At 38.7% G+C, this 26,298-nt stretch overlaps 1 protein-coding gene across 9 annotated transcripts in view; it reads right to left on the reverse strand.

The window, feature by feature from the left end:
• HERC1 (HECT and RLD domain containing E3 ubiquitin protein ligase family member 1) overlaps nucleotides 1-26,298 on the reverse strand; it is an 88,151-nt gene that overhangs the window by 50,412 nt on the left and 11,441 nt on the right. For all 9 annotated transcript variants that reach the window (XM_059857844.1, XM_059857847.1, XM_059857846.1 and 6 more), the window contains exons 2-25: nucleotides 23,608-24,564; nucleotides 22,303-22,398; nucleotides 21,811-22,005; nucleotides 19,908-20,219; nucleotides 19,219-19,315; nucleotides 17,579-17,722; nucleotides 16,884-17,011; nucleotides 15,901-16,045; nucleotides 15,638-15,809; nucleotides 14,671-14,805; nucleotides 13,724-13,889; nucleotides 13,051-13,176; nucleotides 12,021-12,242; nucleotides 10,661-10,813; nucleotides 10,351-10,483; nucleotides 9,673-9,864; nucleotides 8,943-9,164; nucleotides 7,884-8,057; nucleotides 6,540-6,654; nucleotides 6,321-6,441; nucleotides 4,807-4,978; nucleotides 3,804-4,110; nucleotides 2,601-2,721; nucleotides 2,283-2,334 (exon numbers count right to left, since the gene is read on the reverse strand). In XM_059857844.1, coding sequence (XP_059713827.1) covers nucleotides 2,283-2,334; nucleotides 2,601-2,721; nucleotides 3,804-4,110; nucleotides 4,807-4,978; nucleotides 6,321-6,441; nucleotides 6,540-6,654; nucleotides 7,884-8,057; nucleotides 8,943-9,164; nucleotides 9,673-9,864; nucleotides 10,351-10,483; nucleotides 10,661-10,813; nucleotides 12,021-12,242; nucleotides 13,051-13,176; nucleotides 13,724-13,889; nucleotides 14,671-14,805; nucleotides 15,638-15,809; nucleotides 15,901-16,045; nucleotides 16,884-17,011; nucleotides 17,579-17,722; nucleotides 19,219-19,315; nucleotides 19,908-20,219; nucleotides 21,811-22,005; nucleotides 22,303-22,398; nucleotides 23,608-24,537 — 4,630 coding nt within the window. In that variant the 5' untranslated portion in view covers nucleotides 24,538-24,564. The remainder of the gene's footprint in view (nucleotides 1-2,282; nucleotides 2,335-2,600; nucleotides 2,722-3,803; nucleotides 4,111-4,806; nucleotides 4,979-6,320; nucleotides 6,442-6,539; nucleotides 6,655-7,883; nucleotides 8,058-8,942; nucleotides 9,165-9,672; nucleotides 9,865-10,350; nucleotides 10,484-10,660; nucleotides 10,814-12,020; nucleotides 12,243-13,050; nucleotides 13,177-13,723; nucleotides 13,890-14,670; nucleotides 14,806-15,637; nucleotides 15,810-15,900; nucleotides 16,046-16,883; nucleotides 17,012-17,578; nucleotides 17,723-19,218; nucleotides 19,316-19,907; nucleotides 20,220-21,810; nucleotides 22,006-22,302; nucleotides 22,399-23,607; nucleotides 24,565-26,298) is intronic.

Genomic DNA, 26,298 nt, shown 5'->3' on the forward strand with positions numbered 1-26,298 from the left:
TGGCTGTGCTTTCCTTACTGCTGTGTACATAACGTGGTGTACAGCACCCCACAGGCTCTGCACACAACACGTACAACATCTGCAGGCACACTCTCTGGATCTGCAGAACTGAAAAAATTAATCTAAGCAACAGAAAAAACAAAGGGCTTAGATACAAGGGGGAAAAAGCAATGTGCTGCTCATTACCCCTTACTGCAAAATGACTCAAAAAGAGTTTTTCTGTATGTATGGAAGGAAAAGTTTACTAATAAAGAAATAACTGAATAATAGCAGGGAACAAGATACTCAAAGGATCCTCAGGCTGAAGCAGGAATAGCCCAGTTCTCTTTCTGAATAGACAGAATAAATTAAGAAGGTAATCAGAATAAAGATTGGACTGAGTGGCTATGATGTTAATGAAGTTAAAAGAGAATGCTTTTCCTTCCATACTCATTGAAAAGACCATAGGAACTCACAGTATTATCTCCTTTATTAGTCACAGCAGACCGCAAGAATAAAGATAAAACTGAAGGTGATTCACCACAGCTGCCACTGCACTGTACTGGCCACATGACAAGGGGTGGACAATCCAAAAAAGCTGCAAGTTACACCCTCACCAAACACTGGGACATGCTTCAGTTCTAGGAGTTAACTAGGATTCACAAAACAGACATGTCACAAGAAACAAAAGACCATAAAAAGCACTGAGCTGAACAGCCCATCCATTTATCACACAAATATTTGTAGATCTTTTCCTGACCTTGGCAGATGTACAAGGAATGTTTTCCTACAGGTGCACCCTGCATTCTCTGACTCTGGCATTGGTTATCAACCAAAACTGGCGTATGTATCACCCAGCACAAGCAGACAAGCTTGCATTATTGGGTGCTAACTCCCAAGGAAGTCTTCCAGTACCAAAACAGTGGCATCTGTACATGTTGTGAGAGTGTGCAGTTTGCAAATGAGCTATCTGAGCATCTTTAGGTTCTGGACAGATTCACTGTATTTACCCATTTCTTCTCAGTTCTCAGACCCTCTCTCAGTAGAGAACCTTCTTGCTGTAATAAAAGTTTTGATGAAGTCTACTCTTGCACTATTCCTCCCTTCCCGAGGCCTGTGACTAAAGTAACCCTGGCCTAAGTCAGTGGTTCCAGGTTCAGGAACCATAATTCATGAGACATATTGTACCTGAGACCTAATCCAAGATTATTTCCTAGGTTACTCTTAGGACACAGAGGATATCAAGTACAGAGTTCTGTGTCAGAGTAATGGCAAAGCTAAAAATGCCAACTTCAAAGAATGTCCTGCAGATCAGGGGTTGACAGAGGCCTTCTGATAGATTTTCTAACCCTGAGAATGCCATGATACATCTGCTGTCACAGTAAAAGCAGCTCTAGTGCATTTCTTTATTTGCTCAACTGTTTCAACTGATTATGCATGGACAAGGCATCACTTTCCACGTTAAATATTGAAATCTAATGAGTGCTGCCACTGATAGCATCCCTTGCAATTCCAGAAGACTTTCTAAGGCATGAAACCTCTGAGTATTCAGCTCAATGATTAAGCCTTCTTTTAAACCAGAATTCTTACTTTACCCAACAGTATTGAGGCTTCTGTTATTGAGAAATATCAAAACTCAACCTAATTCCTGTTTGCATAGTCCCATGCTTTTTACAGATACAGCAGACCTGCGTTGTGAGTCTCAGACAGATTTTGCATCATCCAGATGGCAGTGGGACTTTTTAGTCCCTCCACCACCTTATATCAGGGAGCTCACTGAGATTACCCAGTATGAAGCAGTAACAAAGAGCAACAGAAAACATGGCCGCTTGGTTCTGTAGGTGTGCTGGTGTTCAAAGGATGTAAAGTAAAGCAGTGTCTTCTGAATACAAGCTCTCCAGGTTCAAGCACATTTTATGGCAAAAGCTCATTGTTAGCACAAGAATGGAACAGTCCACATAAACTTCTCTCACAAATTTTATTCCTGAAGTCACATGAGTGAAAACAGAATGCACATTTCTGACTCAATTAACAGAAAACCTCACTTGTTTCAAAAGAGCATTACAATTGCAGAAACCAGAATGAAAGGTAATAACTAAGGAAATACTATAATCAAGCCACAAAGCAACAGAAGTTCACACAACACAGAGTGGGTAACAATTCTTTTAAATGCTATTTTTAAATGCTCAGTTTTAACACCTGCTATGTAACTATAAACTGTATGCAATTGCAAACATAGTTTAACTTAAGACACTCCTAACATTTACCAGGTTAGTATTCACAAGGTAAACAAGAGAACTTACCCCTCTTCCTGTGTGATGCTGCCAAATCCAAATCAACATTTCGTCTTCCACTCTAAATTAAAAGAATAATAAAAGCCTCATTTCCTCAGGTGATCATATGTGGTGCATAATATTAGAGTATTTACATTTCATCCCTCACCATAAAAGTGAGACAGCTGACAGAGCTATAATTTTTTCACATTTTTTTACCGTTAGTGCTTCCTCTTAACAATGATGAATTAAGGTACCGAAACACAGAGCTAAACAAATTTTTCAGATGTACTTCCCATCCAAACACTCTATTGACAATCTATAAATACATCATGCTGGTTTACTTACCAGTGAATAACCTTCCTCATCTGATTCTGGCTGAGACAAATCAGATTCACTTCTTGACTTCATCAGCCTGTAGCTTGAGTTTGCATGGATTGAGCGACTTTCTGCTGTAAGACTTTCACTCCTGCTTAAGGTGCACACACATTCATGTGCACACACACAGAGAAAAAAAAAGCTGATATTACATGAAGGTAAGATAGCCAAATTTAGCAGGTGTCACAGTTTTATTTGGGAGGAACTATCACAGAACATCACAAGACCACATTAGAGAGGAAAAGAGTGGTCTGATGGCTTCAATTATATTAACAAAGGGTATTAGTAAATTCTGTTACTTAACAGCCTTACTGGTCAAGTGAACAAATGTCAACCTCAAATGAGTGATTGCTCTAGAGCCTCCATAAGTATTACACAGAGTAAACAAAAACACTGAACTGAGAGGACAAGAAACAGAGACAAAGTAAGTGGGTGAAAAAGCACTGAACTTATTAAAAACCCACCCAAAAAAATGCATCCTAAAGTTCATATGCTGGAGATGAAAGCCCCTTTCACAATGACAGAGGCAGCCACCCATGCTTTAGGGACTAGATTTCCAAAAAGAGGCAAAAAGAATAAAAGGGTACTGAATATATATAATTTTCCTCCTCAATATCTTAATATCTTTCCCATCACTATCTTAATTTAAAATACCACCTAACAACAACTCTTATCCATGTCTATGATAGGAATGTCTGTAAAAAAATCAATCATGATCAACACTTTTTGTCATAATAGGCTTTGAATCTTTTGTTTTAAACATACACAAGTTGGGGTTTTTTTAACACTACTATATAGGACATTGGTATGGTTCAAAAACCCACAAATATGGTGAAAAAAAATCCAAACACAAAAAAATCACATGAAAAATGAACAATTGTTCAAAGTACCTCATGCTGTCTGTACACCTGATGATCTGGACTACTTACTACTAAGCCTAACTTTGAAACTTAAATAGGGTACACCCAGAATAAAACTCTTCAGGTTTAGTTAGCATGGCCAAGAAAAATTGAGAAAAATCACTCTTTTCAACTGAAGCATAACACTGCTCTCAGCAGTAATTTTCTTCTGAATAAAACTGCAATAATTCTCAGAGGAAAACGGGGGTTGTATAATCAATTCTAAAGGGAGTAGAGAAGAGTTAACCATGGTGTAACAGTCAGCAAAGCCCACCTGGTCATGAGCCCGATGCCCTCTGGAGCAGCAGAGGGAGGCTGCTGCAGCTGCCCATCCTCCCTTCGCTTCTGCAGCTCCTCAATGGCAGGGCTCACGCCCAAGATCAGCAAGGCACATCTGTGGATCACAGAGTTGCAGGCAGCAGTGTACACATCCTGCCCTTCTGTCAGATCAGTGCTGATCCTTCGCTCCTGCTGGGACTGAGCAGGTGGATCATCAACTCTAGTCCCCGCCCCCGTGCTCATCCTATCTCGATCCCGACTGCGAGCTACTTCACGGGCTGACAGGAAACATTGAAATATTTCTGTAATATGCAACACAAAAAGAAAGTCTTAGCTTCTAGACAAAGCCACAGAGAATAAAATATTCATCTACATCTTGGGCCAAGAACTGCCCCACTATAAAGAACAACTACTATTTTTCTAACAGTAAAAGAATACAATGCTAATACAGTGACATAAAAGAAGTCATACAAACAAGTTAAATGAAGCATTTATACAATGCTAATTTTAAAATGAAGGACAATGCACTTTGACAGAACACCAAAACTCCTTCAGTATCTTACTACAACCCATCTCATGTTTCACTAGCATCAAAGAGAAAGAGATTATTTTATGTTTGCTTTTTAGTAGATGTATATAAAATAGTGCTTCTGTAAACCCATATTGCAGACACCAGAATATCTCCAATTTGACACTGGAACAGTTTCAGGCTTCTATTAGCTTTGGGCAGTACAGTGAAGATCCTATCAAAATTCTTAGCCTACACTTTCCTTAATTCTGCTGTAGTCTTAAGGGTCAGATTCTTCTAAAGAGTATATCCAAAGAACTAAAGTTCTCTTGATTTAATCACTTTAAAATTAAAGATTCAGATCCTCTTTGGAAAGGCAAAGGTAAAACCAAATACTTCCTTCACTGATATGATTAGAACTCCACAGAGTGAAGAAGACACTGTCCTTCCAAAGGACATGGCATTATTTACACACATAATCAGTACTTACTACCAGCTGTCATAACTTCATGTTCTCTTTCCTCCTCTTCATCTTCTTGTTCTGGGTGTCCTTCCTCCCTGTCACGTTCTGCCTGCTCCTCCATTTCTGCTTCTTCATCAATTGTACGAGTAAAAGAATGTTCTTGAGTATCAACATCAGCAGATTCTTGGTTATCTAGCATCTTGATTAAAAAAATTACACACATGAAGTAAAATTCTCACCAAAATGAAAGATGAATGTACAAGGACACAGGCATTGAATAAGAGGTTTCTTCCTACCAAAAAGTACTTTTGATACTGTGTGAAATATACAACAAAGGCAGTTGTTTACATTCAAGGTTTTAAATAGCTAAATTCGAAATTTTAATTTTCCTTTTGTAACCATGACTCAGATTATCTGCAGAAAAATGTCTCCATGCAATGCTTACTTACACTCTACAGTCAAACTTCTGACACTTCAGCACCAAAGCCTTTGGAAACCACAAGCCTGGGTATACTGCATAAAAGCAAATCAGGTTCTTTTTCCCAATGGCATTAAATCTGAAGCAACAAATCTACTGCATATATCAGATTTGCTGTATTGCATCTCTAAATTTGAGGATTTCTGGGAGTAACAGAACTTACTGCATGCACACCCAATGCTTTCAGAAGTGATGAGCCTCTTGCAACTATGTTAAACCCCTACCCTGAGAAAGGAAGCGAGCAAGATACACACATCCCCATAATATTAACCAAAAGGAGAAGACATACCTACACTATTTTTAAGAGCACCACTAGTGCTTTACAATACAGCTAAAAAGCCTCTTAATCCTGACGCTGCATGAGTATTTTGCTCATTAAAAATATCTTGCTTGTAGATTGCAAACCACAATTAAAAATCCTATCAGAGAAACCTGCTTTAAGGACTACTTTGTATTGCCAAACAGGCCCCAATCCTGTAATTCAGTGAACACTTTCATCATTAATGCAGATCTGGCTTAATAAAGTTTTTCAGAAGTTGCCAGTTTCAGGCCCAGTGCTCTCATATCTGACATTCACATAGGGCTGACAAGGACAAGTTGCCCTGAAGTAATGCTACAGCTAAGAAGATAATGTGGCCATGGAGGAAGGAAGAAGGGGTAGTAGGCAAGGAAAGGGAAGAAAGAGGTTCAGAGATCAGAGGCCCAGATAATGCAGTTGGATTCAGGAATGACATCCAGACAAAGCTGTGGCCTGCCCAACACAGCTGAGCTATCTCCAGCTTAACTCCAGGGCTTCTGCAGCCCAGCATTCTAGGGATGGGAAGAGGGAAATCAGGCTTGAGGCTGGGCTTGGGTCAAATGATGCCAACCAATCATTTCCTTTAACTGAATTAATATCACATACTCCAGACTAATGGATTCCTAATTATACCCTGTCCCTTTTCATTTGGAAACTCGTGAAGGTTTTACAACAGGATAGAAAAAAAACCTGACTGGCAATTTTGTAATATCTTCTAAATAGCCAGTAAAACCAGAAGAACTGCAAAGAGATGCACAGCCTTACCCATCTGTCTCTGGAGGATGACCTGGTCTGAATAAGCTCCATGTTCTTGCAGGCAAGCAAGCGACTCCGAACTTTATATACACAGCGGTAAACTTCTGCCAAGGCCTTACCAGGCTGGTACCTACAGAAAACCACATCCGAGCCAGAAAAAATATATCACACAAACTTCCTTTCAAAAAATTCAAGCTGATCTTTTAATAGCAGCTTTGAGTTACTTACCTGCTCTCACCGCAAGCTTGACTAAGTAAACTCGTATGTTTCAGAAGAGCTGCAAGGACAAATCTGGACACAGTGTCTAGGAGGGATTCATTACTTAAAGTTGCAGTATCCCAATCTGAAAATAGAAATGATTTATCAAAACTGGCTACCATTCCCAAAAACCAAAAATACCTGTTTTTTTCAGCATTGTATTCAGTATCTTCAACTATTTAATTTTTTGTTTTTAAGGAACTGACTTTCTAATTTCAAAAAAACTTTCCCCCACTTTAAAAAGAACCAGTATGAAAATAATATTGCTCCACTATGAAATAACTGAACTGCCAGGCAAACCTTTACAAAGGACCATAATTCTCCATGGCCAAATAAAAAATTACTGTCCCCCTTCTTTACAAATAAGTTCATAGTATATTTTTGTGTTAAATATTATCCTATGAACTGCTTTAGAAATGACAAAATATACCTTGGTCATAGGAAAGTCTAGTTTAAAACACCTGCTCCTCAGCAAGTTCCATGACACTGTCTGTGACGCTCTGCTAACGTGAGCATACAACTTTCAGTCAGCAGCACAGAGCAGACCCATATCAACTTCTAAGGAACCCAGTTCCACAGCCTAAATTAGACAGATCAGCCCATTTAACTCATATTCTGCAAGCAGATAATCAGCACTGTTTTTACTGGAATTCCCACTTCTGTGAAATCCTGTAACAGAATTCCCTGTGTTGTTCTCCACAGGCACACAATACCATTTTTTCTTTTCTTCATCTGGTGCAGCTTGGCCAGAGCTACAGAAAACTATCTCTGGATACAGCAGTTATGGTACAACTACAATGCTCAGTGGATCTCAATAACAGGAACCTGGAAAGACTGAGCAGGAAACCCAGATTTTAGGCAATAAGCATGAAAAACTATTACTCCTATAGAACCAGCCTCCCAGAGACTTGAAAAACAAAAGCTGACTTACCCCCCTTCATTCCATTCCTAACGTATTTTGCAAGTTATTTTGCCTTCCCCCTCTCCTCCCCTTTAATTTTTCTTTTTAATTGCAAGTTTCACCCTGCTCTACTCAGAAAATAGAAAAAAACAACTGAGTAAGCAAACAAGAGTTTCCTCTTACCAGTTCAGAAGGAAAACAACATTGAGCTACATGTTTGCCAAGCACTGAAATCAGTGTCAAAAGTAAATAACAGAAAAAGCAAAAGAAAGATCACAGAACATAAGAATAAATTAAGTTTATCATGTTGTAGAATTGAAAACTGCTGCCAAAGAAAATGCAGGATTATGCTAGGACCATAGCTGGAGCACTTAACTTGCTTTCAGCACACATAGGTATTTTCAACACCCTACCTTTACTGACAGCATAGTCCTGCATACTGATCCACAGGCTCCTTGCTGGCTCTTTTGTACAACCCAAGGCCAAATCAACATAGACTGCGATCTCCGGTCTCAGCTTATAATCAAAGGGCTTCTGCTCCTCATTTCCAGACAGGGCCACTTCTAACAAGGAGCTCATGCATTTATCTAACAGAAAGGAAATACCAAAGAAATTAAACTCTGCAAATGTTGAGGATTAAACACATCTATCTAACAGCATTTAAACCATCTATCGCCTCCCTCTTAGTTTAAAAAAATAAAAACAAAAAAAATCAAGACATGTCATTGTCCTTCCACAAATTCACCTTATATAGGGGAAGTGACTTAAAAGACAATCTACATAAAGCCTATGGAGATCTAAAAGCATTATCCAACTCTTCTTCAAGAGCATAACTCTGTATCATTAATTCTACTTGAACTGAACAGCTACACACTTGTAACTACTGCCTAGACCCATTTCAAAGCACTCCGTATTTTAATCTTGAAGTAGCCTACTCAAAACGAGAGGGAGGAGATGCAAACTAAGAGGAACAGGGCGCAAAGAAGCAAGTGCCCCATTCAGATAGGAAGAGATGACTGGAACACCACTGCTGAGTTGTTGATAATTCTGGTGGATCATAAAGAATGAAGTTTGCTATTAATAGTAGTGTTTCTAATTAATTAAGAAATCATTTTGCAAGTAGAATAAAATAGAAGAGATTTTTTCAATAATTAATACGAAAAATTAAGTTCCTGGAGTGTCTGTTAAATGCTGAGCATCTAAGAGTAAAACATTTCTAATTAACTGTGTGAAGTCTGTAGTCTTTCACCGAGAATTGCGATTTTTTTTCTCCAGAATGCATTTCCAAGACTCTTTATAAACTACATCATAACCTTAAATACCATTTTGGAACTTTTTGTATTACCACACAAATAGACAAGAATGATGAAAGACAAACCTTTAGTACAAGGACTTATTCAAACATTATCAGAAATTTCACACCTGAACACATATTTACACTGACCATTAGGCACTGGCACTGAACAGCTCACCTAAGTGAGGAATATCCATCTCCACTCCATCGCTGAAGAGTGGGGTTTTGAGCCAGTAGGCCGTGTCCTGCTCCTCGGGGGACACTGGAGGGCCCTGCAGCATGCCCCCCAGGCAGCGCCCGATGAGCAGGGCCACTGTCCTCTCCAGGTCCACCAGCCACACCCATGACTGGGCAGGCTGCGGCAGGGGCACGCCCGCAGGGTCGATCACCTCAGGGCCACCTGCAAGTATTCAGTGCCAGGTTAGTCACCCATGCCCAGGTGTCACAAACAATCCCAAAATCCCAATGCTAATGGCAGATCTTGGTAATGTTTCCCAGTTAATCACAGATTTGGCCCTCGGTCAGCAACCTTTCAACTGAAGGAACAGCAGCTAGGACAAACAGACTGCTGAACACTGGAACTACAGCACAGCAGAGGTCACCACCATTCATGGCACAGTTGATCATGAAGTAAAGGCTCTTTTAAACTCTGCCCAAGAACTTGTTTTGTCTAATACACACTTCTCTGTGCTCTGATAAACAAGTATAGATTAAGGATACAACTGGAAACAGCACTCAGAGCAGAAAAAAGTATTTCACAGCAAGGGCTACTAATACATTAAGGAAACTGAAAAGGAGATGCAGCAGTTTTAAAAAAACAGACATCTTAAAAGGGAGAGCTAAATTCCACTAGAACAGATGCCATTGCTTATTTTTCAGATTAAAAGCATGTTTGTTATTACACTTACCATGAAGAGGCCACTGTAATTCCTGATCTTCCAAAAGGGCTGCAGCAGGCAAGAGTCTGTTGAGACGATCTAAAGGTGGCAGGAGATCCAGCAGGTAACTCAGCAAAGGCCGGGCTACTGACACTGGCAGCAGCAACAGTGAGTTGACAATTTGGGAGAGCATACTGCCAGCAGCTGATACATAAATCACATCTGCAGAGAAAAAACCAAACCTGAATTAATTATGGTTATGGAATTATGTAAACACAATTTTAAAAGTCAAAGAATTGCACCTCAGCTATCTCAGAATGTCTTAAACAATAAAGGTTGAATTGATGGGTTTGTTTAATTATTACTCTTGTACTTCTAAAAAGAGAAATCTACAACTAATGAAACTGAAATAATAATGCACATTCTCTGTTCTGTTCGCATTCACATTCACATCCTGGAGTGAAGGTGAACAGAATGGAGAACTCGCATTCTCCAACCTGTGCTTTTCCTGCACACAAAATGTCCTATCAAAAACATGAACCAGCCTTTCCTGGCTGGATACCTCATCTCCTCCTTTGGGGGAGACTCAGGATGCCTAATTTATGCAGATATAGGAAAAATGAGGGATTTTTTAATTCAAACCTAAGCAAAAAAAAAGTGCCTTAAGTTTATAGAGACACCATTACTGATTCTTCCATGGACAGTTACCTCTGAGTTTTTCCCCAACACTACCATTCCAAGAGCTTTCCTTAAGCAGTGTTGCAGAACGGGAATAGATATCTGTAGCATGAGGCAATAAAAGCTGAAGGTGCTTGTGAAGCAGTGCCACACTGCTGGAATTCTAGAAGGAAACAAACAGAAGAATAATTCTGTAAATACATATAAGGGTTCACTATTTAAAACACTTCAGCTTTCAAATACTCAGAAGATTTTCAAAAGGAACCTTACAACATTCTGATATTTATGAATACCAAATTATTTTTTTTCTCTCCTAAATGGTAAAAATAAGGATACACACCTCAGTAACACTATTGATGTGGCAATAAGCCAGCAATTGTTTCTGCAGGGAACATAAAAGCTCATGCAAATGAGCAGGTTGGCTGTTTTCTGAAGATGATGTACCAAGTAGAAATTTATCACTGTTTTTTTCCAGTTCTCCAAAGGCTTGGTCCTATTTAGACAAAAGCGGGAAAAAGGTAACAATTAACTCTGCTTCAAGTACTCTAATACTTTATTATCACTTAAAAGAAGCATTTTCATCTTTACTATGTGCACCGTTAATTACTGAAGAAATTGGATAGTGTCAAGTGGATCATGGGATAAGCAAACTTGAAATTCCAATTGTTTATAATGCCACAGGAATGACTGTGGCAGCCATCAAGCAAACATTTCTTACTATATTACTTTCATATGCAGCAACACTTTTATTACTCACCAAGGATAACTAGATTCAAAAACTCAGTTCCTAACCTACCCCCCCAAAGCACAATGTGTTAAAATAATTTAAACACATGTGTTAAAAATGTGGAATAATTCCTTAGGATCTGTTGTGGGCTGATGCATAAGATATCTCACATTATAATCCCTGACTGCACTATCCAGGATGGCAGTAGAAGATGGCTGCTTGACTTCCCTCGGAATCTATTGGAAAAACTGAGTAGTTTCAAGTGGCCAATTCAAAGCAGACAGGTCCACCCTGCTGACTGAAGGAGGTCTAGAGAGAAGAACAAAACACTGCCAACCCTGTGCTGAGGAGCTCCTCACTATGCCAAGAAGTCCAAACCTCTGATTTCTTCTCGCTGTTGAATTCAACCGGCTGGTTGATTAGGAAGCTGAGTCAGTGATTTGCTCCCATGCTCCCCCTACACTCTCTGAGAACAACAATCTGGCTGACACACTGTGTTTAGTAAGACCTGAACTTGCTGCTCTATTACAAGGTAGTTACCACCATAGTGAATGAAGTTAATTAAACAGATTAATGCTCCTGGTGTTATTGTTGCTCTGCTTGCTGTTCCCTGGTGGCTGAGATTATACTGACAAACACTGTATACAAACTATTTACTTCTTGTGTTATGTTTTCTCTTCCAGAAAAATCTGAAACCAAAGCAAGAGCAACAAAATAGTCTGACATGAAACCAGCTGCACTTACATAAGTCACCTTAAACAATAAATACCACTAGAGCAATATTAGAACCATATTGTTAGAGATGATTTAACTGACTTTAGTCCACTTAAGGACAAATACATGTGGCAGTGCTACTTCAGATAAACAAAATTAGCATAATTTCCTTAAGATGAGGGGGAAAATAGTAACCCTATAAAGTATCCAAAATTAATTATAATCTAAAAAGAAAAATTAATATGAAGCCTGTACATACTGTATAAAATCCCAAGTTTCTTAGAAGAGTCTTCATTAAGATTTCAGCTAGATGAGTATCTGGATGACTGCTCTGGACAGCATATGTTTGATCAGAGAGGTTTCCATAGCTGATACACATCGAGGCAGTTTCGGTGGTATCGGATGGAGAGCTGTAGCCAAGCAGGGAAGCTACATGGGTGTGATCCTGCAAGCTGGTCAGAATGATGTCCAACTGCATTCTCTAAAGAAGAATGTTTAGACACAAAAATCACTCTTCGTTAGTAAGGATAAAATAATGAGCTAAGCAGAAAAAAAGACATTAGTCATAGTTAGCCAATAAAAAAATCTTCTAATGGGACACAGAAATAAGCTGGAAAGGCTTTACCAAAATATTCCAGGTTTTCATGAAGATTTGTACTATTACAGAATGGATAAATATACTGAATTACATTGACCATACCTAGTAAAAATCTGAGATTAAGAGAGACAGAAACCAGCCTGTCCACATGGTGGGCAATCAGTGTAAGACACCAAACCTAACACTTTCTCCAGTATTTCCTGGAGAAACCTGATTATCTGGGAAGATGGGTGTGAGACACACGATTTCTCTACACTGTACATAGGAAAAAGGGTACAAAAATGAACCTTGCAGTCATCTTTGCAAAGTAGAGTGAAATCCATGGCGGGAAAGCACTATACAAGTATTCATCCCAGGAAACATTTAATTTGCTCTCACCAAGGCCTGTTCAATCAATCTAGTATTCAAAATTATCTTACCTCTAAATTTGTCTGGATACACTACCATAGCAATTCATAAGCTCTCTGTAGTTGACCTTCACTTGAGAAAACAAGCAGTGCTCCCTGCCTCACCCCGTTCTGGTTTAGCCAGGCTGCCCTGCAGATTTTGTTACAATGCGCCTTGCACTGCATCTCCCCAGAAATGCACTTGCACTCTGCAAATGAGGCTCGCCTCATAGCTCAAAATGTTCCCACAGAAAAACACAAAGCATACCCTAACTGTTCTCAGGCCTATTTTTACTTGACCTTACCTGTCCTTTTGATAAGCTTTCCCATCTATCAGGACCTTGGGGTAGAAGAGAATGTAGCAATTCCATTCTCTCTCGCAATGGAGGAAGTAGCATAGTTGCTCCAACTGATAGTGTCTCAATTACAACCTAAAATCAGAGCGGCCGAAAATACTTCTTCAGTGGAGAAGGGAAATAATCAACCCACCTGCATTCTTAAAAAATACCATACACCACACATGATATATCCCAAATATCTGCTTAATTTCATTTAGTATCAGAATTCTACCACACAATCGCACACTAATCTTTTATGCTATGACGCAAACAACGTGCAGTACACTGAAGGAGTGAAACAAGACCAACAAAAGTTGCTATTTCCTGTAAGAATGCATCTTAGGAGAATTACTCAACCAAGTCAGTCACTCAATCCACAACAAAAACATTTTAGGCTCATTATTACAGGGAAGAATAATTTAAAAGTTACAAAATAGAGCAGCTTTTTGAAATTCTTATGCAAACATTCTTCTCTGCCTTCAGATCATAAAACAGTGATGGTGACTACATTTTTTACCTTTAATGAGTAAAAGTGTCAAGTCAGAATCATTCAGAAAGTCTAATAAATATCTAACTACACAGAAAAAAAAGAGAAGAGAGTAGTACAATTTTCACATGTAAACAACAAGGCATGCCTTACTTCTTGAATTTCATCAGGGACAGAAGAGTCCATCAGTCGGAACAAGAGATTTCGAAGAGGACCAGCCTGCCGGCCAAGAATGCTGGTGGCTACACCTCCAGCCAGCGCAAGTGCAAGGTGATTAGAAAGCAGCTTCAAACACAATTTAAGAAAACTGTGATGCTCCCTGTAAAAGAAATATGTATCTATTAACCTCTCCTACTATTAGCATGACTCCCTTCCACTTATTCGCGCACTAAGCTTTTAACTCTCCTTTGATTCTTCATACCAGAAAGGCAAGTAAATTCCAACTGGGAGCTGAAGGAAACTTCTCTGAGAAACTTCCTGCCAACCTCCTTAAAAGAACAAAAACTGAAACTAGAATAGAGAAGTGGTTTTGTGGGCAATGGTTGTAAGAAGGCATTCACTTTAGATTAGCAGTCCCATGAATTATGAAGCAAAACAATCCCAAAAGACAGAAATAAACAATAATATGATACACAGACAGAAAAAAAAAACTTTTAAGAAGCAACAAATGTAATCTTCTCTCAGAAGATTTAGAAGTACAACAATCAGGTTAAAAACAAGAAGTCAGGATATTCATTTCTAGTCCTCTTACAAAATTTCAAATAATGGTTACAGGAGTAAGAACTGATAACACAGAAACAGTAAATGCATTTCAACTACACAGAAAAATGTGTTTTAAAGGAAATATCTGAAGTAAAGCACTTAATTCATTGCATAATGAAAACAAATTTCAGACTAAAGATCCTGCTACATTTGAGACACCGTAAAGCTCCTCTGTTGTACAAATGCACTAGAGAAATTCTACACAAATGGCACCTGAATGAGCAGGTAAAGCAGATTTATGCTTGTTAAAGAATAGAGTAACCAGGACTAAGCTGTGCACCACTGCTGTAAAGAAAACACAAATATAAAAATCTGTAACATACATATGCTGTATGTACCTTGATGAAGGAAAAGGAAGAGGAGGAATTTCACTGTTAATTTTGTCACAGTAGTGCTCAAGAAAAGAACGAAGATGTGAAAAGGTACTTTCTTCAAGATCGACACAATAGGGTCTGTGCCATGCCACAACTTGCCTGGAATCAAACATCAAGGAAAATTACCTTCTGGAAATCGTTAACTGCTTTAATAAATTAATAGTTTAAACAAGTTGAATACACATTTAACTAAACCAGTTTCTGTCTTAGAGCAACTAATACAACTATAGCAGACCAGCTTCCTGACCCATGAACGTATTTTCTTCTCTCTTTTCTGTAAAACTCTTTACAATTGAACGCTCCACTTTTATGGACAAAAACACCTCAATGCCATAAATCTAAAGCCATATGCATTTAATCTGATTCAGGCAAAGGCTGACCAGTACTCACAAAGCTGGCTTTAGCATAAATGTCAGGTTAGAGACTCTGATAAAATGCATGGAGCTCTATTTCCTTATTTGACAGCTCCCTTGAGAATAGGGCATTTGAAATTCTTCTTGAATTATCTTCCAAATATTAAGTTTTTCTGTTCCTCTGTGTTAGTCCATACATAAATGTTTACTGTTTCACTTCAATCACTTGCTAACATCTTTGGTGTAAAAATATTACTTGAGTTATTGTCTATTTATAACCAAACTATTTATTTAGGTACCTATTTTCAGTTTAACATGTAACCATACAGAAACTTTTTAAGATCTTTAAATGCACCTCAGTAATTTGTCTGAACTTCCCCCCTTCCCAAACTCTCCTGATTAGTCTACTACTTATTACACTAAAAGAAACTTCCCAAGAAATAAAGAATCCCCTTAGAAGCAAAAAATAAAGAATACTGAGTTGTTTCACCTCCCACTGACTCCCCTGTCAATATTAATTAAACACAGGTAGGTTTTGTCTAACTACATGTAAGAAACAATCATACACAAATCGTTACCTGTCCCTTGGAAGAGCTGTCCAGGCAAGGCTATGGGATGTTCCTGCTGAAATCTGTTGAATTGCAACTCCATCTAAACCACTTACTTTCTTTGGTTTAGTAATGGGGCCAGTAGAGTTTCCCTGTCCACACTGTCCCATTGAATTGTTACCCCAAGCATAAACTTCATTATCTATAAACATAAATAAAGTAGAAAACAACTGAAATACAACTGGTTTTGGTCTAAAAGAGGATTACGTATTTTTACAGCTTATTCTCTTTACCATGAGAAAGTGCCAAACAGTGACTGTCACCAATGGAAATGTCAACTATTCTGGTAGCCGCCAGCTCTTCGATGAGCTTGGGTCTGAGAGCAGTTGCCTCTGAAGAGCCACAGCCAAGGCAGGCCCCGCAGCCCCACGCATAAACCTGGAGCAAAGCAACCACAGAACAGCTGCAGGTCACACCTGTGCTAGTGCTGAGCACGGCAAACTACATCCCAGCAAACCACCTGTACAAGGACTGCAATTACACTCTCAGCACAAGGGCATAGGACTTTCCTGACTGAACACACATCTCATACAGTGTGCACTCCTTCCCCCAGCCACTGAGGTGCCACAGAGCATAGCACCAGAGAGGCTGCTGCAGAAAAACAAACTGCTATAGTAAATGTCAACATTCCTAACCCACATTTAGAAAACCCAGTGCATGTGAGTCACAGAGCTGAAGGTGGGGAGGCCAGCTGGGTTACACCTGTGGAAATGCTTATTGGATTACATGTACCCATCATACCAGGAAGGGCCCTTGTTTACCACCTCAACATTTAGCTCCAAGCTCTCCTGAGACTTTTCAGATTCAAAATAAAACTTGCAGTTAAGACCTATATTCTAATGTACATATACATTTTAAAAAACTATTAAATCACTTAATCACCTGAGTTGGTTACTGTATTAAAAATTAAAAGCATTTCACTGTTGTTTGTTTCTTGAATCCAATTTGATTTTACACTAGTTACATTTATTAACCTAAAAATACTACGTTTCCTATGACTAAGCAAGAATCTTGAAAAGTGTGTCATAGATAACTCTTAGCACATTTTGAAATACTCCTGCGCATTAGGTACTTCAATCTCTAATCAAGAACCTCACTTCTACCTAAGTACTAGTTGAACATTTTCTCAACAGTTAAAATAATAAATGCTGAGATAATGTGAACCTGGACCCTCTTCACCACCTCCCATCATTTGAGTGAAACTTGTTTTGCCTACCTGCCCTGTTGATGTCAAGGCAAGCGAAGACTGACTTCCAGCACAAACTTTTCGAATAAACATTCCTTGCAAGGCTTCTATAACTTTAGGTTTATATACTCTATTTGTATCACCATGACCAAGTTTGCCTGCAAGGGGAGGAAACACAACTGAAAGGTATTTTCAATGGATAGACAACAATTAAAAGTACCCCAAAAGAGATTTTTTTGGATTTCCAAAAATGCCAGAGTCAATTTTTTAAATTAAAACATTACAGTTCTTATAAAACCTATTTTCTTTCAATTACAGTAATTACAGACTTGAAGAAATATGTATTTATTTTAGTCTATTTTAAAATTGAAATGCAAATCCCAGGCAGTTTATATGCAATAGTTTGTAGGGTATAATTAGCTACTGTCATATCATGAATGAGCTTATTTGAAAGTCATCAGCACAGCATTTTTTCCAGAACTGTTCATCTATTCACTGACCTTTCTGCACTGTGAAACTCCTTCCCTGCTGAAAATCTCTTTTTTTTTAACCCTATAATCCTGCAGGTGAACTTCAGATAGTATATTTAGACTTTTTAAGCATCCCTTCCTTTAACAGCTACCAAATGACAAATAAAAACCAGAACCAAACAGCAAGGAGTACTGAAACTATGAGGCAGATGGAATAAGACAAGAATTACTACCAAAAACATTTGTTTTACCCACCATTATCTCCTCCTCCAAAGGACCACACTGTTCTCCCATCTTTGGACAGCGCTATCGTGTGTGAACTGCCGCAGGAAACCTCTCCAACATTGCTAATATCTTTTACTAAAGTTGGAATGTTGCGGCTGTTGCTGTCACCATGACCTAAGGAAAAAAGAAAGAAGTATTTTCTTTTTGTGACAATTAAAGTCCTATTTCTGTTCCGCAATCATAAGATTTTGCAAATTCCACACGCATTGCAGTCATCACAAATGATGATTTTTGCCAACTTTTTGGAAAGACTTGTAGTAAGGTTTGGAAGACATCTGTCATAAAGTTAAACATTAAATCTTTAGGACATACTCCAGAACACCCGTTCATATCTCACTGCCTCTGAAACTTATGACTATTTTCTACCTAGCTGAAAAGAAATAAAAATTATTGCTAGTACAGCTGCCTTCAATACCAGCTGATTAGGTAGCTAGACTTCCCAATACTGGGCAGCAGGTATCCTGCAAGCATGACGACGCTGCAATAGGGGCCCTCTGTCACTCCTGTCCATACTGCACAGACTGAACAGATCAGCCCCTCAGCTGCCCTTAGGCAGCCACATTTCTAACAGGTCCTTTCTGCAGAAACCAAGTACATTACAGTCAACACCTACTTCATAACAAGTTTTATTTCTACTAAACTCCAGAAAGTCTGTGGATATGGAAGAAAAATGGAGAACAGAGGAAAATTAATATCACTGGTGTCCATAACTGATAAAAGATTAAGAATGTCCTATAACCCAATGAAATGTTACATTTAGCTACATTCTAGAACTCACCACTGTACACTCCAAGACCCCCAAGGATGTCAAAACTCCACAATAATCTAAAACTCAAGGAGAACATTTCAACAATTCCCACCAAAATTCCAGTTAAACCTCTAATGCAGAGCTCTTTTCTTAACAACAGGGATACACTTAGAACTTCTACTGATTCCCTTGAAAGCTGTGACTGTCAAACATTCTCCTCATCTTCCACCCCTGCCACTTGCTTGCTTTTACCCCTCTATACTTGATGATTGCGGCATTTAAAGAAAACAGAAGGAAACTGAAGCACAACTTGAGAAAATTTTCTACACAAAACCTGTTGGTTCAACTGAACCTGCTCAAGAAGAGTAGTTTTACACCAGGCATAGCAGCTCTACAGCAAAGATGATGAAATAGACAAGTGAACTTGAAGGAAATAGTAACACAGGGTTTCTTGTTTCAGTTAAATTTAACTTTTTAGATGTATTAAGGTAAAAGAACACTAAGCCATTCTGGCAAACTTAACATCAAGTATCCTTATTAGAATCAGACCCTTGATATTATTGGCCAGTTATTCCTGACTCTTCAAAGAATCATTCTACCATCACACTAAATTAGGTTTATCTAGAATTTCAGACATTTTTAAATGTCTACTGTTTTTGCATTCTAGTGACATTAGCAATGATATAGTCTTAGGAATGAATAAAAGAGTTCAAGAGCCGCTGCACTTGTCAGCTGTACTCACACACCTGAGTATGTGTATATGAGTACATAGAGAGGACAATCAGACAACAAGGCAAACAGATACATAAAATCATTACCAGACACAGGAATTTTTTCCAAAAGCATGACATCTTCAAATTACCTAATCTTCCGAAGTCTCCTTCTCCCCATGTGTACAGCTCTCCATCTTCTGTAACAGCAGCACTGTGTCTGTAGCCCGCCGACACACACACAACCACCTACGTTACATGCATAAAGAAAGATGGCGTTTTTATACAAGTCAAGTGGGAAGTTTGAAAGCTTAGGAGAGTCAGTTTCAGAAGGAGTCTACATAAACTAACTTCTTCATTCACATGGATCAAGTACACACATAATCTTTGCAATCTTTTCTGTTTATTTGATAAGGAGCAATAAGTACATTAAAAGTTTATATGTAAAACTACTAATGATTTATTTATCAAGCAGGTTTAGCATCATTATATCCTAGTCTTAGAGGAGAAAAAAGCAGCATCAGCAGATGTTTAAGACACTAAACAAGCTATATGTGAAAGCCCTGATGTTGCAGCAAGCAAAACTGAAATTACAATTCAGTGAAAGCCCCTGAACAAGTTTGACTCAAGGCTATGAGAAGCTTTTCTGACAATGCCACTGCAATAATCACAGGCCTACAGGCAACCATAACCTCTAGTGTTTTGTTGCAAGCAGACCCAGCCTCAAAGAGAGGTCCAGAGAGAACACAGAACTTTTTCTTAGGATTTTATCTATTTCAAACTTTATACAACATCCCAGCTGAACAGAACAAAAACACGTGCTCCACTATACAAAACATACCTTCCCTTGCAGGGGACCCTGAATAAGTTTGGGATACTTCTGAGTTGAACTATTGCCATGTCCTAGTTTTCCATAGTCACCATCACCCCAGCTGAAGACTTCCCCTTCTGTTGTAAATGCTAAAGTGTGACCATCAGATCCTTTTGAAGATGACACCTTTTTAATAGACCTGTGAGGCTCAAAAGTCAATTTTTTCAATGTGGACTGATTGTTGGAGTCTCCCAGTCCCAGTCTCCCATAGCTGCCTTTTCCACAGGCTCTAACAGAACCATCCGTAGAAATGACAAACGTACAATATTGTCCAGCTTCAATCTACAAAGAGAAAAAAGAATGTAATAGAGAAATACAGAGATTAGACAAATTTACACATAGGTCTAGAAGTCTGTATTCTTTAGCAGAATTTCAGATTTCTTCATATAAAATGACGTAAAAACTAAATATAACACAATGTTAAAATAATTTGGATTTGAGCAAGCAGTAAAACTAAAATTCTTGCGAAATATGTTACAATTAAATCTATTTTCATAATAGACTAAAGTATACGAACAGTGATTATTTTATTTACTTGTATCTCTTCTACAGACTGTAGAATTTGTGCTGCATTCAGATCTCCAAAACTCACAGATGGAAATCTTAATGTTTTAAAAGCAAAAAAGACAAAGTAACAGCTTGATAAAACACCAGAGGTTTTGCTTAATTTAACCAGTACCAAGCGGCAACATCCCAAAAATAAACCAAATGCTAAAAATCCACTCACTTGAGACTATAAACTTGAATCACGTGAACATCGAAGAAGTAAGATCAAAAGCTTTTAAGAAAATAAGAACTTGCCCCTATTGGGAAGTCAGTGCTCAGCTGAGGAATGACCCAACAGCAAACAGACTAACACAGAAATCATTTCCTATAGGAATCTTAACACAGCAGAGGTGCAGAGGAGGTTCCATCTAATGCATAAAGGTACACCATAAACCAACCCCAAACAGGCGGTCACAGCCCTGTTTAATGGGAATGAATGTCTTCATACAGATAATCCTACCACAATCATCAAATGGAAGGCTAAGTGGAAAAATCACATAAATTTGTTCTATAGTTGTATCCAGTACTATTAAAAGAGTAACACATTCATTCGGATCATGCATTCCATTCTTGTGTATTAGTCTTTCAAACGTTTTGAAAGTTTTCTGAATGCATAAACTTGCTTTATGATGTCCAGTCCTGCAACCCATTGAAATATAAAATACATCAGTGACACCCACAGAAACAATTCCAGAAAATGCACCTAAATTGTCTAGTGACCAGAAAGTGCTTTTACTTAAGTCAACACTGCAAAGCCAATAGAGTACCAGAAAAGCAAACTATTATATTCTGGGTCATGCATCAACAGAATTGCTCAGCTGCAACTGCAGAATCTGTGACTGAGAGCAGAAAGAGTATGTAGACTGATTTTCAGACAGCTAATTAAGATTGCTGTGTCAGCAGCTAGTCCAATTTGGAGCTTTAGACTCAGCAATCTCTGGTGTAAAAACCACCAATGGAAAAGAGTATTAAGTCGTTAAGACATCTTTTAAAAAACAATTAAAAAAACCAACCAAACAAAAACCAAAACAAACCCACCAAAAAAACCTACCGGCTTCTACACTTGTATCCACAGAGCAAGTCAGGTAATTCATTCTTCTAACATGGATATTTACCTGTGCGTGTCACTAAAACTAAACCTGAATGTTTTTCCCAGGCATCAATAAAAGTAGTGAGATATTCTTAGTAAAATAACCTGTGTGACCAGCTTTGAACATCATTCATTACAACTTGACACTCAGAAATAAAGGTATTATTTTTCAATTTCATACTGCGACTATGAAGCCGCTGAATGTTACATAACGCACCGCTAACAGATGTCACTCACCGTCTGTGCATCAGAAAAGCTTGGAGCAAGCTTGGGTTGAAGTATTTTCTCTTGAGTTCCTTCTACCAGCTGGTGACTGCTGTTACTGCCCCACACATACACCTCACAGGTCTCCGACACAATGGGAGCATCACCCGTTTGAATGCTGTCAGGGCTGGCACATGTCCTTGAATAGTCTGAGGCCATTCGACAAACCTGTTCAAACCAGAGATTTATTACACAGCAGCATTTTATATTTCTTCCTATACAGTCACAGTGTTTAATGCTGCTTTAATTGCCCCTCAACACGGTAACTGTCTAAAATACAAATCACCACGACCGTATCATTAGCTTGCCGACTAATTAGCTAAACGACTTTGCCTCACATCTTCATTTTTCAACCTTTTTTGCACCTCTTTGACCCCAGAATAACTAGACCCACATGTGCACACAAATCACATGTGTGACGAGGAAGCAAACAACAGTAACTTAAAAGTTTTTTTCAAGACATACCTCTTCAAATAAGCACAGAGCTGCCTCATACAGAGAACATAAGCCATCTGATGTTCTGGTTGGCTCTCTCCATTGACTTCGATCAGCAGATGATCCCTACAATATTTAAATGTTGTTAGGAGAAATACACCTCCGATACAGCAACAGTCCACCTGAACAAAATACATCAGGGATTTGTTCTTATCGCTAAGCAAAAACTAATGGCTCTTTCCATAAAAGTGTAAGTACACTACCTGTCTCCTGAGCCGTGACACCTGCACACACTTCAGGAAAACCAAACTGTCACAAGTGCTAGTCCAACATTCTTACCAATTCCGTTTTATGGAGGTATCTGGGTTTGGAGTTAATTTTTCCCAAAACTATTTTGTAATGAAATGCAAGTTATTTGTGTCTAAAGTGATAATTATTTTTAAATTACTACTAATAAATAATTTTATGTTTACATACCTTTCATATTTTGGTCTCTAATTGTATATATAGCCCAAACCCAACAGCAAATAAAGTTGCCCATCACAACATTTATTCCAATTCAGATACTGCTACTGCCATGCTCTTCTCATGAACCTCATTCTTCAAAATATTTTTATATCTTTTTTAGAATCTTTTTTAGATTTTAAAGTTTATGTTTATTAACAAGCAGTAAAAGCCTGAAAAAAAAGTATAACCACTTAAGGGAAAAAGTCATTTACTGTTTCAGTCTGAGCATCATGAGACAGAAGCTTGCCACAGCTTCTGTGTACTGTGCAATAATTTCATACCTTGAATAGCAAAATTCATCTAGCACCAGCAGTGAGCACTCAATATACAAAGCAATGTGCCACACTTCCAATTTAGTTCATTTTCTATCACACTAATTTCTGAGTATCAGCAAAACTGCTGAACATCCTGAACATGAATAAGCAGAGGCCTAGGTGAATGGGGGAGCAGGAATGTGCAAAAAAAAGTAACTAATAGGAAAAAAAGTGTATTGCAGAACTTTGAATTTTCTAACTTTTTCTGCTGTGAACTTAAATGTACAAGTCCAAGTGGATCAAGTATGCCCTCGATTCTTTCCCTGAAGTTAGAGAATAACACCAAAATGACAACACAGAGACTGTTTTGCTGTTTCATCTTTACCTATGAGGAAACAGGTGGGCAGGAAGGGAGAGAAAGAGATGGTAGGTAACAATGAAAATATGGGGGGGGGGGAAATCATAAAAAAAGCCCCCTAACATATTCAGCAAACTGGCATTTGGGGTGGAGAAACTACTCAGTTAAGAATGCAAAAAACTGCAATTCAGAAAATCCAAAGCTGGTTCTACCTACCAGAGATCGTCGCATCTGGGTCAATATACTCATAAAGCAATCAAAGCTGATCATCCCTTCTGGACTTTGCAGTAACTTGGTTTTCTCCATGGTGTTTACTACAGCTGAAGCACCTAAAGCCATTTCTATCCATTCAAGAAGGTATCTCAAGGCACCTCGTTGGGCAGCCAAACCAAGAAGCAACTCAGAAGCTAATCTACGACCTAGAGTATCTGCCCCAGAGTTTGGAATCGTTACTCCTTTAAGAAAAGCTGTTACTTGTGACAAACAGTCCAAGCCCATTGGTGGAATCTTGCTTTCATTTGCTAGAGATAAAGGCGGTAAAGAGCTCACAACTTCTATTGCAGTATGGATAACATCATTGCAGAGACTGAGGCCAGGTCCTGCTGCAGGCATCATCCAGCTTTGTCTCAGCAGTGCAAATAACAAGCTCAATCCAGTCCGAACTCCCATTTCTATGAGTGCGTCTGTGCTTGACCTCGGTCGTTCACTGACAGAGTGCACATCTGTGGATCCAGAACTGCTTTCTGGCGAATGCTGTTGCTGTTTCACCTTTCCCTTATCGTGGTATTTATTAGAAAGTGCATAGAAGACACGCTGCAGCACAAGGAGACGCTTTCGAAGAGCTCCAGCAAATGGAGAGTCTGAGCACACCATCTTTGCCAGTGCCAGCTGGCTGCTAAGAAGGGCATCCAAGTAGTGGTCCTGTTCATCACTAGATAGAGATTCCCGCTCAAAATCTGGTAACTGAGGTCCCTTGAGGCACAGAACCTGCTGGGGCAATGGCACTACTTCTTTATTGCTAACTAACTTAGCATACAAGACAGAAACTCCCTCCCTAGTTGCAATAGATTCACTGTCTTCCGTGATCCATGAGCTGTTTAGGTGTTCAAGCCACTTCAGCTTCACAGGTGGGACCATAGCTGCCATGCTGGTTTTACTTTTTTGCCATTAGTCCTGAAGATGAGAAAAAATTGTCAATAGGTTATGCAATATTACCTAGTGATCTTATTACTTACAGCGAGACAAACCCAAATAATCCTTTCAGAAGGTAAGCAGTGAGAGATTGACCACCAAGAATTACCAGTTCCACCGTTTGACCCATATGCATGTGTAACTTAACGTGATGTAAGAATTTTAGTGTCAGTCTGCATTTTCTAAATCCATATGCACAAAAATTCACATAAAGCAAATTTAATCCTGCTAAGTGACATGAACAGCATTTAACAGATAAGGCAATTTAAGATTTAGATGTCAAGAACCACAAAGGTGCAAGGCTGATAAGCATATCTCAGCACTATGATGATTTATGTCTGCAGGATCATCCATGTAATGGTACGATATTTTGCTATTTTAGCTGAATAAAAGATCACAATTCCTAAAAACATACACTGAGTTTGAAAAGTTTCTCACATACAAGAACACAGACTGATCACCACTAGTGGAGTCCAGGGTTCTTCTAAGTCTATATCTGAGAAAATTCTAAAAATTAACAAATTAAAAGAACATTTGGATCCTAAAGAGACACTCAAGTTACTAATTTTAATGCTGGTAGCATTTAGAACTCCAGTTCTTCAAGACGATTCTTGATGTCAAGGAAAAGAGGCTTCCTCAAAGTCAGTGTTTTTAAACTGCTCCTTTTAAAAGAATTTTCTTTAAAGTAATGCTTTACCTCCTATTGTACAGAACAGAAGTGCTAAACTCCTGTTTTATAATCATTAACCATGGGTTACATAGGTTCTGAACGATTACTTTCTGTTCTTTGACCCTGTAAATCCTAACACATTACACTTTCACCAAAAAGTACTATAATTTCCTAAAGGAGAGTTTTGTGTCCTTTGGTAGTGTGAGCTCTATTTGATCTAATTTCAAACTAAACTCCTGGGGGTGGAGGGAGTCTCCGCCATGCAGTGAAAGTCAGTGCTGCTGCCATGTCGTGCTTGTAGGACAACTGGTAATAGACAGTGCAATTTGGTCCTCGTTTTATCTTGACATTTCACACCTAAAATCATAAATTAAAAACATAAACTACTACAGTTATTCTGCCAATACATCTGCCAAAAAAAGCATACCGTGTGCTATTAAGCACCTACTTTTATTTCAGCCAAATTTTCCCAGCAACTTCTATACCTTCAAAAAAGCTTTACGTGAGCCTAGCCCAAGTTACTGCTGTTGCACTACAGCAGCCCCTTCCCCAGGTCTATCCCACAGAAACCGGAGCCACAGCTGTTAAGTACCATTCCAAGCAGGGAGCATTCCTTGCATTTCATACAAGACACATCTTCTTTCTACTCATACCACAAAACTTCCCAGCAGCTCAGCCTCAAAGTGACACAGACAGGTACTATTACACCCAGGACCCTGGTGACTAAGAAACAGCAACACTATTTCATTTATCAGAAAGTATTTGCTAACTACCATTGGATCCTAACAGAAACTGTAAGGCCAATTAATGAAAGCACCATAACTCTGGTCTTATGTGAAGTTTGTGCCTTATCAAGAGGTAAAACATAGGGATGTAGCTCTATTAAGAAGTTCCCAAACAGACTTATTCATAGTCTTTATGCTTTCACCAGCTGCTCTTCCTTCAGAAACTTCAAAATGTGCTCATCTACCTTAAAGGAGCAAATACTACGGCTGCTTTTCCTGAAAACTGGTAGATTTTTTTCCTTCCTGCCCTTGTATGCATCT

This window comes from Haemorhous mexicanus, chromosome 13, assembly GCF_027477595.1.
Source record: "Haemorhous mexicanus isolate bHaeMex1 chromosome 13, bHaeMex1.pri, whole genome shotgun sequence".
Lineage (NCBI taxonomy): Eukaryota > Metazoa > Chordata > Aves > Passeriformes > Fringillidae > Haemorhous > Haemorhous mexicanus.